This window comes from Melanerpes formicivorus, unplaced genomic scaffold, assembly GCF_026170545.1.
Source record: "Melanerpes formicivorus ecotype bairdi unplaced genomic scaffold, bMelFor1.0.p_v2 SCAF_56, whole genome shotgun sequence".
NCBI lineage: Eukaryota > Metazoa > Chordata > Aves > Piciformes > Picidae > Melanerpes > Melanerpes formicivorus.
In genome coordinates this window covers 3,822,648-3,840,682 of record NW_027142408.1, presented here as the reverse complement: position 1 = coordinate 3,840,682, position 18,035 = coordinate 3,822,648, and the positions used below count along the sequence as shown (strand labels likewise).

Genomic DNA, 18,035 nt, shown 5'->3' with positions numbered 1-18,035 from the left:
TGCTCCTCAATGAGAATATCCCCCCCTCACCCACTGTACTCACCACAGCATTTTTCAAAAGCCAGGTTTCCTGGCTGCTCAGAGCTCCACCTCAGCTCCATCTTTTTAGAGTGGATCATTGCTCAGTGGTGCAGCATTTATTGTACAGAGAAGCAACCACCTTATATGCCCCCTCAGAGTGTGTTGGGAATGTGTCAACAGTTATCTGCTAGAAATGAGAGACTGGGAAAGTTAGCAGTGTGGATCCACAGCAAACATCAATGATGTAGTTTTATGATCATTTGTAGCAATGACAAAATGTCACCAGAGCAATAACATCACTACAATTAAGACAGACATCAGCTTGTAGCAAAGCCCTCTACTGCCTGCGTTAGCCACGTCCACAGGATTTATGACTACAGCAAAAAACCCCAAAACACCATCCTGCAAAAAAATGGAGACATGAGAGACCACCACAGCTGTGTGAAAATGGTGACACAAATGGGCATCACAACAGCATTTCAAAGTCTGAGTTTCAGAGACAAATCAGTTCTGAGCACTGCCTGTGGATGGGTGTTTTGTGAATAAGGAAATCTTCCTCAAAAAGCAAGTTGAACACAAAGCCCCCCGAGCAAGCCACACACGTGGAAGCAGGCAGCAATTGGCTCTGTTAAATATTAAAGCTTCATGTGGAGCAATTTCATTTTTTTGTCTCATAAAACCAGGAAATATTTTAATGCCTTTTGTTGAGCTGTTCATCTCCACTTGGTAGCCCTGAAGATTTATTCTCTGGCTCCTGCTGACAGGGATTAGCGGATCCAAATCATTTAAGTGAGGTCCTCTGCTTCCTGCCGGCTTCCAGGTGGCAAAAGCCCACTCTGGATGGACTCTCCCTGTATAGGTGATTTGATAAATAATTAAAATGTCTGCAAGAGCCTGAAAGCAGAACTAGGGAAGAGTCTACAGCCCAAAGAAGTTTTTACCTGCAGGCAGTTTGCTTGTTCAGTGTCGTACTTTGGGCTGGGTGCCCTCTGCTACAGGGGTGTTTCCTGTGGCCAGAAGTCCAGCCCAGTGGTTGGACACAGGACATTAGGTTATTTCCTACCATGATCCCTTGCACCACTGTAAGTCTCACGGCGGGGTCTGGCACTTCCTCTTTCCTTCCTCCTCACCACCCGGTAACTGGGGGAGAGATCTCCCAGCCATGGGTCTGGTTAGGCCCAAGGCCACGGGGGGATGGGCAGTCTCAGATCTGGCCAGCTGAGACTAGCCTAGCAGTGGGGGGGGGGGCGGGGGGGAAGGAGGAGCCCTGGGGGTTTTGGGTGCACCCTCAGGTGGGGATGGGATCTCTCTGGGACTGTTTTGGGGTTCTTCTTGTCACTGTGTTTCTGGCTCTCTGCACGCACTCACTGTTCTGTTTAAACTTTCCATCACTTCTGCAATCTGTTTGTCCGAGTCGTTATGTCTGCGCGTGGTGGGGAGGGGGTCTGCCCCAACCCATTACATTCAGTTATTACCTTATAGTCTGAAGAGAGAACAAATAATCACTTAGTCAGAAAACAGGTTTAAGTAGTTTATTCCTGCAAACAATACTTATGACTTAAACACAGATGTGCTTGGAGTCCCCAGCTGGGATTAGGCCAGTATTTTGCAAACTGGTTTAAGAGACAAGAGAGAGAGATCTGGGTATCCAAAGTGTTTCTTATTTTAAAGGGGAAAGTTAAAAACTGGGCAATAGTGTGTGAAGTCCTGGGAAAGCAAGGGTCCTGACCCCAGCCCGTTGAGCTGCTGCCTTTATGAAACACTCTGCGTTAACAAACGGCGAGAAGTCAAATGTCAGCAACCTCTCTTTGCTACCCACCTGGCTAGTGTAAAGTTTGACTTTCAGCATGCTGGCCCAACTTGGGGCTTTAGCACATGTCAGAGTTACAAGGTGCTCCGCTGAGGTCAGGAGAACGCGTGTAACACTGAGTAACTCTGTACCCCCAGAAGAACAGGTTGTGCTTGTTTTGAACTTGTAAAACAGGGACTGGCCCACCTGATTATAGAGAGAAAATGCCAGCAGATATGTTCTGTTGTGGGAAACCAATTGGACTAGCCAGTGGGAAGAAGACAGTGCAGCATGGAAGGCTTGGCTTTACCTCTGGAACATATGCAGCAGCCCTCAGTATTTTCAGGTCAGAAATGTTTTGTGATAAGGACTTTCCCTTTCAGCACCACTTTGCAGCTAAGTATTCCCTTTAACTCTGATACTCTCCTTTACTTCCTCTCAGTCTAACCACATCCCCAGAGCTCAGCAGTTGTAAATGACACTACCTGTGGCTTTCTGGCCCACTTCACCTGTGCATATAGATCTGTCTGAATTAGCTGCTTTCAGTCTAGATGCAATCTCTCAGTTCTTTAAACCCGTTCTGTATGACGGATAATCTCCCAAACAGTGTTCGCCGCCAAAAAAGGTCAGACTATACCATCTGTCTCCAATATTGAGGAGCCTTTGATACAGTGGTGTGATACTTCCTAAGAAATGTTTAATTGATAATCATGACTGATCTGTCTCTTTAATTTGCCCTGGGTCTGTGATGCTCTCCCTCCTTCGCAAGTTTAATTACCTGAAGTATCTGCCATAGGACCAGTTTTGGCCCTGCTGAAATGAATGGCCACACCTGTCACCTCTGCTGAGAGAGAGAACTTGCAGTTTCAGGCACTCTTGTTCTCTAGGTAGAGCCCAGCTAACTCCTCAGAGTTGCCAATAGTATTTTTTTAAGCATTTACTGCTCTTGCTACTGGATCACACGTTCCTGCAATGAAAAATAACAAGAATTAAAGAAAGGACAAATCCCCTTCCAAAGTACACAGGGACAGGGTTGCTGGAGTCAGTGGTATTGCACCTGTTATGTTAGACTCCAACTGGCTGCTGAGCTGAAATACCATCCCTCTATGTATGTTGTTCTGGGTTCTTTCTTTGGCTGGTATAGGAACTAATCTAAATGCAACTGTTTGTGTGACTATTGAGATCATAGTCTTGCTTTCAATTTGTAGGATGAAATATGCATCAATAGGCCACTTTCATAATCTTAACTTTTAATGAAAACAGAATACAGGAGACTGAACAATTGCAAATGGAGAGTATTAATTACTCAGCAGTTGAGATTTTCATAGAGCATTAATTATTGACTAGTATTTGTACATTGAATGAGGGGAGAAGAATGCTGCTCTATTTAAATGAATGCTCTTGTGCTTCATGTAAGAGCACTGAGCACATAAGGAATGAAGCAGACTGTGCCACGGGTATTGCCATATGGAGGGACTGCCAGGGATGTGTCTTCCTTAGCTGCAAGAGAGAGAACAGCCTTCCTGGTTTCAGACCTTCACATTTAAAGTTTCAGTGCACTAGGTTGTCTTAGACTTAACTCTACCAGCTCCCTATCAGTGAGGGCTCCCTTGAGGTGGAGGCATCCTTTGTGCATCCTCCTTTTTCTCTTTCAAAACTGCTTCCATTAGAGAGGGCAACGTGAAAGCGTTCCCAGGAGCTTCTTTACAGCTCGTGAGCTCTAAAACTTCCTGGAAAAACAACACAAAAAGGAATTTAAAGAAATAACTGCCAAACTTTTCCAATTATCTGGAATTTTATTCCATCCATATACATGCATAGTAACAACATTTGTTGAGAAATTATTTCTATCAGAAGTAGAACATTATCTTTGTGATCACCAGTTGCAGTATTGCTACTCTTATATTTAAATATATCTTATATATGAATTAGATTCATAATTGCAGCATTGAGTTTAGGGTTTTGTTTTAGACTGTGCCTTTCAAAAGATAAAACCGATTGATACGACCTCATTTACTTTACAATACTGCTTCCAGTAATTTTGTTCATTCTTTATAAAGTATTGCATTTAACAGCAAAGGTTTAAAAATTGAGACAGAGATGCATCAGCGAAAGAAAATACAAGTACTATACAAGAAAAAAATCGCCATCTTCCGTTAACGTACGCTTCAGGTTAAGAAAGGAGACAGAAACATACTGCTACATACAAATGCAAAGCCTAATGACTAAGGGACTTGTATCTGCTAAAATATAAACTGCAAACCCAGCCCAATTGTTCAAAAAAATTGAAGTTTTAAGGCGAACTTTACAGCATAGTTGAAACGTCTTTGCAAGTTATATTTTAGCACACACCTGTATCTGCAACAGCGTATACGGGGGGGAAATCATAATCAGGATACACAAGTGCTTTTGAAGCTAGTTCTAAAATGCTTTTCTGTATTGTTTGCCACTATTCTCTTTAAAATCTACTATACAGTGCAAACCATATGTGCTACACAATAACTATACAATAACATTACAAATGACTTTAATATAAAGTTTTTAAATAAAAAATAACATAACTACAGCTATGAATACTGCTGGTAAAATAAATTAATTGGGGGGTTTTTGTTTGTGGTTTTTTGTTGAAAATGGCACCAATAATACACTTTACTAATGGACTGTAATGAAATTACACCTTTAAGTCTTCAGCTCAGTGTAGTGAAATCTCCTGATTGTCCAGATGTAATTCAAACAGCTTTCTTTAGACCGTGTGGAACAATATGCTAGACACATGTACCCAGGTGACCCATCGTTTCATTTGACATGTTCTGCTGCGTGTGACGAGCAATAAAACTTCTTGTGGGTTATAAAGTTTGAAAGGTTGTTGAACTGGATGTCACACAGCCGGCAATACTTCCCACTGGTCGGGGCCTGGCTAGAGCCATTCACGCCTTTAGCTATACTAGACAACTGTTCCTCTGCTGTAGGGATTGCTGGAGACACGTTTTCATTTGCAGGTAGGGGGTTCTCAGAGATCCAAGAGGGAGACTTGTGCCCATCTTCATGCGGAGGGTTCTGGGAAATGTTCTCTTGCTGTGGGTTTGCCGCAGGTCTTTCCTCCTGTTTTAGTCCCCCATTAACTATTACCATGCCCCGGTTTTTGGGCAAGAGCGGGAGAGACTCTTTCTTCTGCCCAGCACACCCATTCGCAGGCACCGGGCCCTTAGGAGATTCACTTTCCGTGTTTGTGCTTTGCTCTACATCGGTATTGTGCACAACGAGAGAACCAGAAATGTAATCGCTTGGCTTAATTCCATAATACGGAGAAAGCTGATCTGCTCCTTTAGCTTTCTTTATTGCTCCGGGGTAAAGGCATTGTGGAAGAAACAAATGTTTGTTCTCTTCTTTTGTAGCGATCAGCTGGGCTGCTTCACTGAAGACTTTCAGTCCTTGAAGCGTTGCTAAGTGTGTGGAAAATAAGTTTCCGTTGGGAGAGGACTGTTTGGAGTTTCCGTTTTTCTCACATTTGATGATGCTTCTCTCATAGCTGACGTCTGGGCTGTTTCGCTCGCTCTCTGGGGTTTGAAACACCTTACTGTCCAGTTGCCCCAGCTCGTTACGCTGATGGGCAGTGACAGGGCAAAAATTCTGCTTGTGAGCCAGGTAGTTCTCTACCTTGTTGAAACTGATCTTGCATACCGTGCACTCGTGGTAGTCCAGCAGCCTTTTGGGAGAAGTGGATGTCCTCTCCGACGGGGGTAAGCATTTTTTACTGAGGTCTATTGGCACATCCATCTCCAGACAGGAGACGGCAGCGTGGGGAGTGTCACATTTGGAGACTGGAACACACTTGTTAATAGACAGCGACGTCTCCAGGTGCTTCGAGACTATGCCTGGGAAGATGTCACATCGTGGGTGGTAACATTCTCCAAGGCCTTCTGCTGACTCTTGGGCAGACGTACAAGGATTGCCCAGGTTGGCCACTTCTAGAAACCTCTGCTGCACCAGGGGCGGCCTTTGCTCCTGTTCGGGCAGGCACATCTCGTACATCTTCCTCCGCTTGCGAGTGCGCATGGTTCTCTGCATGGCAGGCACTTTGTTGGACGCCGACCTCTTCAGCGGGGGATCATGGCGCGTGGCGCAGTAGTACTGCTTGTGGACCATGTACGTCTCGTGTCTGCTGAAGGTAATGTTACAGGCTTCACATGTGGTCTTGTTGGGGTCACTCTCCCCTTCCACTAAAGATGCAGCGGGGCTCTTCACATCAGGTTTGCCGTTTATCTTCTCATCGCCGTTGCTGGCCGTCGGCAGCTTCTTAGACTGTGCTGTGAAGTCTTTCTCGTGACCTTTACTGTTTGGCCCAATCAGATCTAAAACGTTGGAAGAGTTTATGCAAGGTGTCTGCAGAAGCTGGTTCTCTGGCTCTGATGTGTGAGGAGCTGCATTCAAGATGCTGATCGAGCTCTGGCCGTTACTGGGACTTACAGCTTCTGGCATTTTTTCTGGAACGCTGGAGAAATCTGGAGACTTTGCCATCTGCTGCCATCGGCTGCTGCAGTAATGCTTTTTGTGTACCAAGTAGTTGTCCAAATTATTGAATGTTATGTTACACTCAAAACACGTAGCCCCTTTTGGCATCAGAGGACTGTAAATTACAGGAGGATAATTGCTACTTCCATGCCTCAGTCTTCGATGGACCAGTTCGGACATTTTGGCTAGTATCTCTGATGCCTGAGGAACCACAGTGATGTCCTGGGGAAAAGCAAACTGGGAAAGAAAAGGTCCCATTGGGAAAGAAGGACCAATGTTAGGCTGAACTGGTGATGAAGCAAGTCTTGGACTGGATGGTTCAGACTTTATTTTGGTGTACGAAAAGCTCTGCTTATTTGTTGCAGGTTGGGTTTCTGGCCTCTGGTTTGGCAGGAAAAGTGGAGCCTTTTTTTCACATTTATCAAGCTCTGTGTCAGAACTTGCATCTTTAGTCTGCATGGTCTTTTGGCTCTGGGGAACCTCATTTCTGCTCAACAGGTCTGTCGCCGGCTGCAAACCTTCTTCATTTCCACTTGGAGACTGTTCAATGTCACTTTCTCTCTGAATTTTGTTGCCAGAGACATGTAACTCTTGGTGCTGCAGTAGCTCCCTCTGAGTTTGGAAGCCAAAATGGCAGTGATTGCATCTAAAGGCAGCTTGAGTAAGATGGGAGAACAGGTGCTGATGAAAGTTAATCACTGAGTCTGCAGTGTAAGTACAAACTGTGCATTTCAGACTGGCACCCGGCGGCAGGAACTCTTCCATTTTCACCCCTAGAGAAAAGACAAATGAAATACAAAAGAAAGTGACCCTTTCTTTCCCCCTTGGTGAAGTATACTGCCAAATCAGTTGCACAGGAGGTACAAATACAGCGAGAACAACTAATTTTCTTCTGATAGGATGGTATTAGTCACCCTGAAAATACCCCAATCACTTCAGAATTTCTCTCCTCAAACAGAGGATATTCCTAGACTTCTGCTCTGCTTTGGAGAGCCTCAGTATCTGCAAGCATTCAGCAGAGATGAAGGCAAAGAAAGAACAAGGGAATGGATAAAAATAGACAGGACTTAATTTAAATGAAAAGGTCTCAGAAATTACATTTTTAACCAAAGGAGACACAGTGTTACCCTTACACAATCACTGGAAACTTTGCATGCAGAGAGACCATCAATGTCAAGAGGCTCAAGGTTATGATGTGGCTTGAGGTAAATCCCTCAAAATCTGAGTGCCTGAAAGCCACAGAGCAGAAGTAGCATTTTGAGCATCACTGATGCTTAGCTCTTTGCCTGCATAAGTTGGCAGCAGTATGGGTACAGGATAGAGATCTATCCTCATCAGAAAGGCCTGATGAGTTGTGTTCCTTGTGAAGGGAGGAGGAGGAGTAAGACAAGGCTTCATCAGCATTTTATTTTCCACATGTAAAGGCTGTAGACAACTGCTGCTGTACTACAATACCTTTTCCTCATATGAAATCGCTACAGTTTTCCCTGTCCAGAGCCATTTATGGACATCTTACAATCACTACTCAAACAGAAAACACTTTTCCACAGCGTTTTGAAACCGAAAATGCTTTGAAAAGAGGTAAGATCAAATTTCTCTACTGCAGCAACACAGATTTTGATAACCTCTTGGACAATCAAAACTGAAAAAACAGTGTGAGGGATCATAACTGGCAGAGGCATTTGTTCTGCCCACGTACATCAGGGACTTATACCATGCCTTGGTCAGGTGAACCGACCAGCCTGATCTAGCATGAGATGTCCCTGCCCATGGCAGGGGGATGGAACTGCATGATCTTTGAGATCCCTTCCAACCCTGATGATTCTCTGTGATTCTGTGAACTAGGTTCGTGGTAGTTGTACAACATAAAGCTGTGAGACTATTAGGGGTCAGTCTGTGGAAAGTAATTCTGATGTATTTAAAGGTCCTCTCCCATAGCATCAGTGACTCCCACAGTGGTGAGTGACACTTGAATTTGACCTGTTCTTGACCTCAGAGGAAGAAGGGAGCAGAAGGGACACACAGTCCTTTAACCTTTAACCAGTGCTTTCTGACCAGGTGGCCATAGGAAGCTTTAGCTCCTCCACTCCTACAAGATGGTGTTTCGTGTGATACAGTCACAGCGGAGTGTCTGGGCATCCAAGCTCCAGTGATGTGGGTCTGCTACAGCCCCCAGCAGGAGCAGTAACAGAAGCTGAGGCAAACATAGCCCCAGCTTACAGGGCATTTGGAAACAGAATGTTTCATTCCTACTGCAGGAGCTCTTACAACTTGAGCTAATCTGTACTGAAAAATTGACAGGATCTGAAGGAGCTCAAGAATGATTGAACTGACTGGTTTATGACTAAAAAGAAGGGGAATGCCTGACTTTTAGTCTCTGACTTAAGAAATACCTGAATATTCTTACTGGAAGTCCAGTAAGATCTCAGACATGTGTCTTTCAAGGAAAAGCATGCTTATCTCTAGACTGCAAAAAGATGTGGCCCCTAACAGCTCATGGCTGAAAACCCCCTCAACACCTAAGCCAAATGTGAAGAGCTGAAGCAACTCCAGTGCACAATGGCTGAGATGTTGGGATTTTCCTCTCCCTGGGGAGAAGAGAATTTGCTACTTTCCAGAAGTACCTGGGTTTAATTACCAGGCTGTTAGACAGGTTGTGCTGCATTCACCTGCTGCTCCTACTGTTTTGTTGCCTCAATGAACAGTGAAATATTTCTAGGCCAGAGAGAGGAATTGGCAACAGCCTGATACTCAAAGTTAAGATCTGGAAGCACAAAAGGATCTGACCTCTAAATGAATGGCTAAGTGTTGTATGTGTTGTCTACATAAGGAAGTTTCTCACTCAGCACTCTCCTACTCCTGTTCTGCAGGTACCAAATTCCTCCAAGGCAGTGTGATGCCTTCTAGATTTGCAATGGCTGCCCAACTATCAGATGAGAATTTTTCATTTCACCAAGTCCACACAGTAGACTCCCACTCCTCCAGTTTTCACACTGCAGCTGAATAAGACTTTATTCTGTGAATAAAGCACACATTAGTGGCCTTTAGACTTTGCCCTTTTTAACAGGGCCCTCAGATACAGCTCTGTACACCATAAATTGACACTGCAGTCTGTCTTGTTTCCTCTGCTACTGAGAACTCCAATGCAGCAGGATGCTCTGCCAACTCTTATGTTTCCAGCCCTAATTCAAAAAGCACACTCCAAGGACCCTCAGGGAGGGACATAAGACTCCTGCTGAGTTCAAGATTTGTAATCTCAGGAATTCTGTAACCCTGCTTTCCATATAGGTAGTGTTATGGTAAGTATGTATTAAACAATATGCACTATTATTTATAAGGAGGTAACTTGCTCTCTGGTGGTGTGTACTTCTCTGCTGAGCATTAAAACAGGGCTGGTCTAGCAGAACCATTCGAGGTGACTGAATCTTTCAGACACCAGGCAGGAGTGGTCTGTCTGTGTCTGATTCCTGAGCATGCCCTCACCAGTGAACCAGTGAGGAAGTGCTGCCTGTATGCATACATTAAGAGCATTCAAACAAGGATTAGCAGATCAAGAAAATGACACCTGGGAGAGGTGCTTGGTGTAGAGCAGAGGTCTGAAGCTGTTGACACTTTGGTAGCACCTACACCTAACATTTGAATATATTTGGAGAGACACTGATCCACTGAGAGTCTGCAGTGAATAATTCCAACAGCTAAATCCGGCAGATGGCAGAGGGAGACACGTGGTACTTACCACTGTGAGAGTTTAGGTGCATTTCCAAAGCTCTTGCATTAGAAAAACTTTTGGTACACTGTGGAAAGGGGCAGACACTGGATATATGCTGAGCACTATCTTCATTCTCCTCTGACAGCTGGGGCCCCTCTCTTTGCCTCCCACTGCAGTAGTACATGAGATGGGCCTGCAGGTTCCGCTCGCTTCGGTACCAAATGCCACAGGATTTGCAAGGGAATATGTCCTCTACAAGCAAATATAACCAGGTGCAGGTTAGCCACAGTGCACTCAGTGCCAACCAATTATCACAGCTGGATTAATTTTCCTCAATTCCTCATTAAACACATGCTTATTAAAAAACCCCAAAAACCCAACCCAAAATGAAAATAGAGCCATGGGCTTATTAAAATGTCACTGGCAGGTGGGAGACTGAGCATGGGAAACAGTCAAAAGGAGAAGTTAAAAACAGGTACTGAAAACCCAGAGGTTTCTGCCCCGTAGCTATGTTGAACAGTAAAACAAATGAGTGGTTTGCTGTGAACGTGCAGTATTGCTTCGAGAACTAAGCTGCATTTCCAGTACCTCACTGCTCAGTAGGTGATACCTTGCAGTTGTGATCTCTTTTTTCCCCTATGCACAGAAGTCTTTCCAGCACTGGACCCTGAATTTTTTGAATGCTAGATGCAGATCACATTGAAGAACCTGCATTTTCAGAATGCTTATGTAGTTGTTACAGCAAAATCCCCTAGCTCAGATATTGCAGAGGCCATTTCCTTGAGATCTACAGCGTTGGGTGTAATATCATCCTAAGCAGCAAGTTTATTTCCTGTGTTCCTGTTGTTATCAATGGGAAAGTTACAATTTCTAATACACTTTTGTCATCTGGCATGTGGTACATTGCTGCTGTTCCACTTTTTGCTAGGCAAAAGGGCTATTTGCCAAGAACAGCACACATTTTCATTGTCTTCTGTCCCCAAGTGCCAACACTCTCTGAGGGGAAGACAATGCAGAAGTTGCACAAAGTGCTTCCCAGCAGCAGAGGGAGTAGGTATTTTGATCATGTACTGAAGGATACCTGCACAGTCTATGCTGTCTGCCTCAGGAGGAAAGAAGACCTGTCTAACCTTTCTGAAAGCTGAGCTTGTCATCCAGTCCCCATCAACATGGAGGAAGTCCCAGCCCTTTAAGGTAGATGTGTTGGTAAAACAGCGACAGGGTCCAGATTACAGCATTGGAGCTTCTTGTTTATATTGTTATCACTAAAATGATCCCTTGCACCCTTTTGGGTTACGTCAACAGACACCTCCCCCCATTCCTGCATAGAGCTGGGGAGTTGGCATCGGTCTAGGATCACTCCCTGCAACTGCTTTGGACAATTCTCACCTCTTTTTGAGACTGAGAGAGGCTAAAACTGTGAGTGCAGCCAGATTGTGCCAGCTGACCTCAGGATCAGAGAACAAGCAGCTTCAGTCAACATCAAACCACATCTTGGTGAACATCAAAACAGCTCTTTTGACTACTCCTGTCTGAAAAAGCTTGGAGATGGTGTGACTGCTCGAGACGTGCTGGCATGTGCATTCACACCTGAAATACTGTGTTCATCAGGTCACTACATCTAATGACAATAGTTACTTTCTGAGTATTAAACTTCACAGGAAGCATAGGGAAGTGCTCCAACATGGGGTCTAAATGGACAGGCTTACAAAGTGCTGAGAGCTAAGGATATGCAAGGCCAAGCGGTGATGGGTGATGATCAGCTAACATATTTGTACTTAAGAGAGGAGGATAAGGAAGCAGTTCTGTATAAAAACAAAAATCAGTAATAGGAAAAACTTAAGAGAAATTAAATTTAATTCAAGCTGACTTGTCCCAGTTCAGGAAGTGACTTACCATGTACTCCTGTTCCTCCTCTTTAAGGACAGTACTTAATTACATGCTGTACTTTGTCCATGATAGGGTCTGCTGATGTCCAGAGGATGCTAAAACATTCTTGGGCATCCCCATTGAGTAGAGATACCACAATAAATCAGGGCTGCTATAAGGCATGATCTCTGCTGCATTTTGAAACAACCACTGAAGAGATATGTTCTTTCTTCCTACTGAGTATCTATCATGAATTATTACCAGAAGCTGCAGTTGTTAAGCAACGAGCTTCCTTGAGCAGCAGAGGCTGGGCTCTGTGAGCTGTCAAGCCTACCTTAACTCTTATAACAGTTTCTGATCCTACAGCTTCTGGGAGCAGATCACAGAACCTCCACACGAGGGCAGGTCGGATACTCTGAGTGCGGCTCTTGCACAGCTCAGCTGTCAAAACGCTCTTCCTCCTCCTTTAATGTCTGCGAGCTCATCTGAGACGATGTGGGATCAAAAGCAAGCCTTGAGATGTAGGTTTTAACTCGTGTGGTTTCTGTGGTCTCGAGTTCACTATCAACTGTATTAGCTCTTCATTACATGCCTTAAAGCACTGCTGTTTTTAAAACACGCCAGAGAATAGCATTCATCACTTACTGTTCACAATGGCTGTCGGCAAAATAGATGCCATAGCGGCTTGTTGGGGGAGCAACTGTATCGAGTCCAGCAGCCGTGCAGGATACATCCCTTCGGTGAGAGTCATCTGACTAGCAGCTTGCAGCCTCGAGTCAAAATCCACCACAAAGGCAATCAGCTCTTCACCCTCTGAGATGGCCTTGGTTGTGGTACACCAAAGCTGCCCTCCTACAGGAAACAGAAAAGCAGAAATATTTAATTGACAGTATCAGATAACACAAAACATGGGTGCCGTATCTTCACGCTGCTTTGAACAATCTTGGTGACTTGGTCAAGGCAAAGCGGCCACTACCTTTCACTGCTATTAATATAGGAGCTTTCAGCCCAGAAGCTGAAACACTTGGGGGATACATACCTTTCCTAACAGTTTGCAGCCTGAATATAAACTTTAATGTTGCAAAAGGCCAGCATTATGAAAATCAAGATCGAGGTGACAAACACTTCATGTGGCACTTTCCCCATCACTATTTTTCACCAGAATTCCTGTCGGTTTGTTTGTTTTATAACACTGAGTTTGTGTTGCTCTGAATAGGAAGTTGCAGCACAACAAAGCAAACAGCTGCAAGAAAGAAATCAGATTTCCTCCTAAGGGCGTTCTTCCCCTCCCTGCTGCTGCCACTCTCTTTCTCTGAGAAACCTTCCCTTATGTAATATTCTTCGTAACATGACTGCTTTATCTCTGCTTACACTGACTGAACTTCCTGAAAAGGAGATATGCCAAAGATCTGTTTCATAAAGGCTTATTCAAATAAAGGTTTGTTTAAAAGGCAGGGGGTGGGGGGGAGGTGGAAGAACTTTCATCAAACAGTAAGATACACTATAGCTCTGTGCTGCAGATGTCACGTGCAGTGCATTAAAAAGAGAATTAACTAGGCGAGTACATCTACTAATGTATTTGAATGCGATAGCGAATGCTCATTTATTTCACATGTTTAGACAGGCAAAGCACTTATATTGTGTTATCTACACTCTCAGGCCTAGATACATATCCAATACAGTTATGCCTGAAATAATGTTGCATACTTTATATGTTCTAAAGCTTTTTTTTCCCCCTCAGGTTTTGTATATATAGAAAAAGCTATATGTTGTATTCATTAGCCAAGCAAAAACTGTACTCCTCTTGATAAGTAATATTGCTGTGTTTATCTTTCAGCATAACTGCCTTTTCAACTGCACTTCATTTCCCTCCCCCCCCCCCCCCAAAGAGATTATAGTTTTAAAACAACTTGTTGCAAAAATCTGGTAGAGCAGATAACAACAGTGTATGATATGCCACAGCTAAATGGAAGAATTAGGACATTGTTTTAGAGAAATCTTGGACAATTAATTAAACCAGTGTATTAGCTTTCAAAGATGAGCAAACAAAACAGCGTCACTGACAATGTGTTTCAGTAGAAAAAGAAAACTCAGCTTCCAGACCTCAAAGCGGTGTGAAAGTTTCAAAGCAGAGCAGTGTCTTTGCTTCACCCTTCAGTAATACGGCGGCTGGAGGTGGCTCCAGAGTTTACAATTTACTGTGATGGTACCAAAGCATACTGAGGTTTACCAGCCTACAAGCACTGAGTGGCACAAATCTGAGTGATTTCCTCTAATGAACAGGAGGACAAAATGTGAAGGTGGTGGCATGAATGACTGCAAATGTAGAATCCCAACGCCCGAGCAGGAATTCAAACGTTTGAAGAGCACAGTCTGACTTACTGTCTGGTGTAAGTCAGGAGTAAACACACAGAAGCTGTCAGAGCTAAACTGGCACAAGAGAGAACTAGGTTAAATTCCTGAAGTGTACTTAATTGGTCTTGCAGATAAAAATATGTGATACACATGCTGCAATCTGAAAATCTGAAACTGAGCACTCTGACTGCAAACACCACACAGCTCCTGTTCTGGGAGGAAGGGGACTGCCATTATTAACAAGCACTTCTCTTTAGTTGTATACAGAGGTATAATAATCAACCAACATACTGAAGTTATTTAATACAGAATAAAAGCTCTTCCTCAACTGGATTTCTTATTAAAATGAGTCACTGCAGAAGAACCAACTGAGACTTTCTCTATCCCAGCAAACATCTTGACATGTTGTGCCCTTGGGGAACACAAACCAAAAAGAAAGTGTAGTTGATTACTGGGTCTCCAGCTGCAATCAGTCTGGATCAGCTAAAAGGCTGACTCAGACTCCTGGTGTTAGAGCTCCTCAGGGTGTTGACTCATGTCCAGCAGCAGATTAAACTGGGACAGCTGAAGTGAGCAGTGACCTCGGCTGCCTGGTCCACCCGGCTCCCGAAGGCTGTCACACCTACGGCAGGCACAGCTGAGTGGGATGTGTGACAGCTTTGGAAGCACACCAATCTCTAGCCTGGCTCATTAACAGAGCTACAGAAGTTTAATCTGCTCCTGCATTTGAGTACAAACCTTTAGGCCAGCAGAGTTCAGACCCAAGAATTACATTTTGTTTTCTTTCAGCCCACTCTATAGAGAGGCATTTAAGTGATCCTGACATGTATGTCCATGTTTTCTTCAGTAAGTCACATCTCCAGATCAACTCCTAAATGATGCACTGTTCTAGCTACTGGAAATGCAGTATATGACCTCTGCAGCAACAGTCACCCACGAGGACAGGACACAGTACAGCTCCCTCTTGTCCCCTTCTATGCCTGTTTGCACAGGGTAAGGCAATAGGTGCTGTTTTGAAAGATGCAAACAACTTTACTCCCCCTAATGCAGTGAATGCAAATGTGCTGCCCTTCTTACACAGTGAGCCTTCTACTGCATAGTCTGGAAAGTGGGGTGCAGAGAACCTGGCAGAGGTTTTCCAATTTAACAGGAATTTTCAATCATGACTATTATATGAATTATCAACCTGCCCAGACACCCTTGCCAGGGATCAGAGCTTCCTTACAGGTGGTGGTTACAAAAAAGCACAAAAGTTGCTTCCACAAACATTTCTACATGCTAAGACTGACAGATACACAGTGATTCCTCTGGGCACATCTCAGAAAGCTAAGGGCAGTGCTCAAGACAGGCTTTTGCCAAGTACCAGTGGTAAGGGAGGAGGAGCCCAGAAGATGTTTGCTTGAAACCTTTGCAAGGATGTGAAAATTTCCTAAGGCAACACCAAAGCCTATTGTTTGTATGAGATAAAGGTCTGGTTAAGCTAGCTAAGAACTTTTTAACCAACTGTGCTTTTTGTCAGAGAAAGCTTATGGGGGTGAGATGGTTCTATCAGAGCTTTACCGGGCCAAGTTTCTCAGTCTTAAGACAGACGTAGTCATAAGAAGAAGAGAAAAGAACTTCCAGATAAGCTCTGATAGGGATGAGTGACCATGCCTTCAGAAACAAAGTCATGGTTATACTATGTGGTCAGAAGGCAAGACAACAGTAGACTGGTGATTTTTGGCCCTCTTCTCTCCTGCAGTGAGTAGGCTGCTCACCCATTTATACTGAAAAGAGTCTTACTGGCTTTACAAGGTGGGTAAGAGAAGTCTTTCTCTTGTTTCATTGCTAAAGGGAAGTTTTTGAAGTATCAGGAAGCTTTGTGATACTGGAAAGCTGTTCTCTCTACAAGTCTAGTTCTGACCCTGTCAAGATGAAAGCAAATCTCTAGAGCCTGCAACATATTGTCTTATATCTATGGTTAAACCAAAGAAATATATGTGGTGTACAATACATGCCAAGCAGGAGATGAGGGGGAAAATGCTGTATTACTGGAACTCTGTTCTGTAGTTGACATTGCAAATAATTAGAACTGCTTCTTTAATCACAGAAAGTTGGGAAAGTTACAGAATATTCGTGTTGTGCAAGCCAGAGGAAGAAAATCACATTCCAATTGCACTGGCAGAGCTGTTTATCAAACGACATCAGGCACTGAGTAGCTGATCCCTTCAGTTCCCACCAAATGGAAAGGGTATTTCAGGATTCCCTTCTTTGTCTGCATCTTTGGCTACAAACATTTTTGTTGCTTGGAAAAAAACCAAACCCAAGACGTCCCTCAAAAAGAAACAACACCCTGCAAACCAACTTTCTGTTCAAAGGAAGAAGTAAGGCCCTGATGTCCCTGAAAAACTGTGGACTTACTGTTCTTTGTAATGTTTATGATCAAGATTCTTGTGCAAACAGATCTGGTTCCTAACAGGAAGCTTATAAATCATACTCATAATTGCTGTCAAAACTGCAGTGGAGTGTACTGCAAGTTTTGATAATAAAGAATGGAGTCACAGTTCAAACTTGATTACATTTTGGAAATTCATGCAGCTCTTACAAGAATCAGTGGTCTTAAATATCTTTCTCTCCTGCCAAATTTTTCACTTGCACTTTTTATTATTTATGAAATCAGTGTCTGCACAATGTCATGCAGACCTCTGCTGATAAACTCTAATTAAGATTAAGACAAGCCTTTTGGAAAGGATCCCATCATTAGCAAACATGATAAACACAGAAATACTCCCTACTTGTCAACCAGGAGCAATTCAGTAACCTAACAGTATTATCTGTTGCTAGGCTACAGAGCTGACAAAGCTTCAATTATAGTGTATGGCCATACCTATAGAACACTCTACAAGCAAAATGTATCTAATATGAAAGTGTTTAACTTCATCCCTGCTATCTGTAATTCATGGCTTCTTTCAATGGCAAAAATCAGGTTAATAATTACATAGCATGCTGGAAAAAAATCTTAGCTAGGTGTCACGTTTGCACAATTTTTTCTAATTCATCTCTGTGATTGACAGACATTTGCTTTGTAGGAATAATAAAATGCAAGCAATGGGATGCTGCAAACCACAAACATGACTACATCTGGGCTCATCTAGATATGGAACCCCACAGCAGAAAAAGATACGTAGCAAATTGAACCAATTAAGTCATATTTAGGTGCGGTAACGGTCTATCTTCTGCATTCAGAACGGAGTGCTGTGCTGATGGACTGCATGCTAATACCAAACTTTATTTCGTGTGGGACAGACATGTAAAACAAGAGGAATTTGCTTCCCTTGCTTTGAAACAGCTCCTCGATGCTTTCTTCAGCATTGGGAATGTCTTTTAAACCAAGCAGCTGTTATTCCAACTGGAATCAGTAATTTGCTCTGAAGATTCCACTAATGCCATGGCCTGTCACTCATTCCTCAGTCTCAGAACCCTACAACCCCCCCAGGGAAAACACAGAGCCCAGCCCCTGAGCCTTCTGGCGGTGGGATCCTTTTTGCTCCACTGATTTTTTTTTTGCAGACCTTAAGGAGTGATCATTTGTGGTCTGTTGGTCACAGTCTGGAAAAAATATATACATTTAAGGACAGGCTTCCCTAGGAACTCCACTAGGAGAAAAGAGCTTCAAAACAGATGGAACCACAAAACCTTTTGATTGATACTTCTGCTTTTAGGAAAAGTGAGTTAAGAGAGCAGGCAGCTAAACCCACCACTGCCACGGAGCACAGCTGTTTCATGGAAGGAAGTGTGGCT

The 18,035-nt window shown here is 43.6% G+C and overlaps 1 protein-coding gene across 1 annotated transcript in view; it reads right to left on the bottom strand.

Annotated features, from left to right (window-relative positions):
• Positions 1-1,565: 1,565 nt before the first annotated feature.
• The window catches only part of ZFPM2 (zinc finger protein, FOG family member 2), a 301,378-nt gene continuing 284,908 nt past the window's right edge, over positions 1,566-18,035 (bottom strand). Inside the window, exons 6-8 of the mRNA XM_068161271.1 lie at positions 12,546-12,752; positions 10,059-10,283; positions 1,566-7,095 (exon numbers count right to left, since the gene is read on the bottom strand). Of these exons, the coding sequence (XP_068017372.1) occupies positions 4,607-7,095; positions 10,059-10,283; positions 12,546-12,752 (2,921 nt within the window). The 3' untranslated portion in view covers positions 1,566-4,606. The remainder of the gene's footprint in view (positions 7,096-10,058; positions 10,284-12,545; positions 12,753-18,035) is intronic.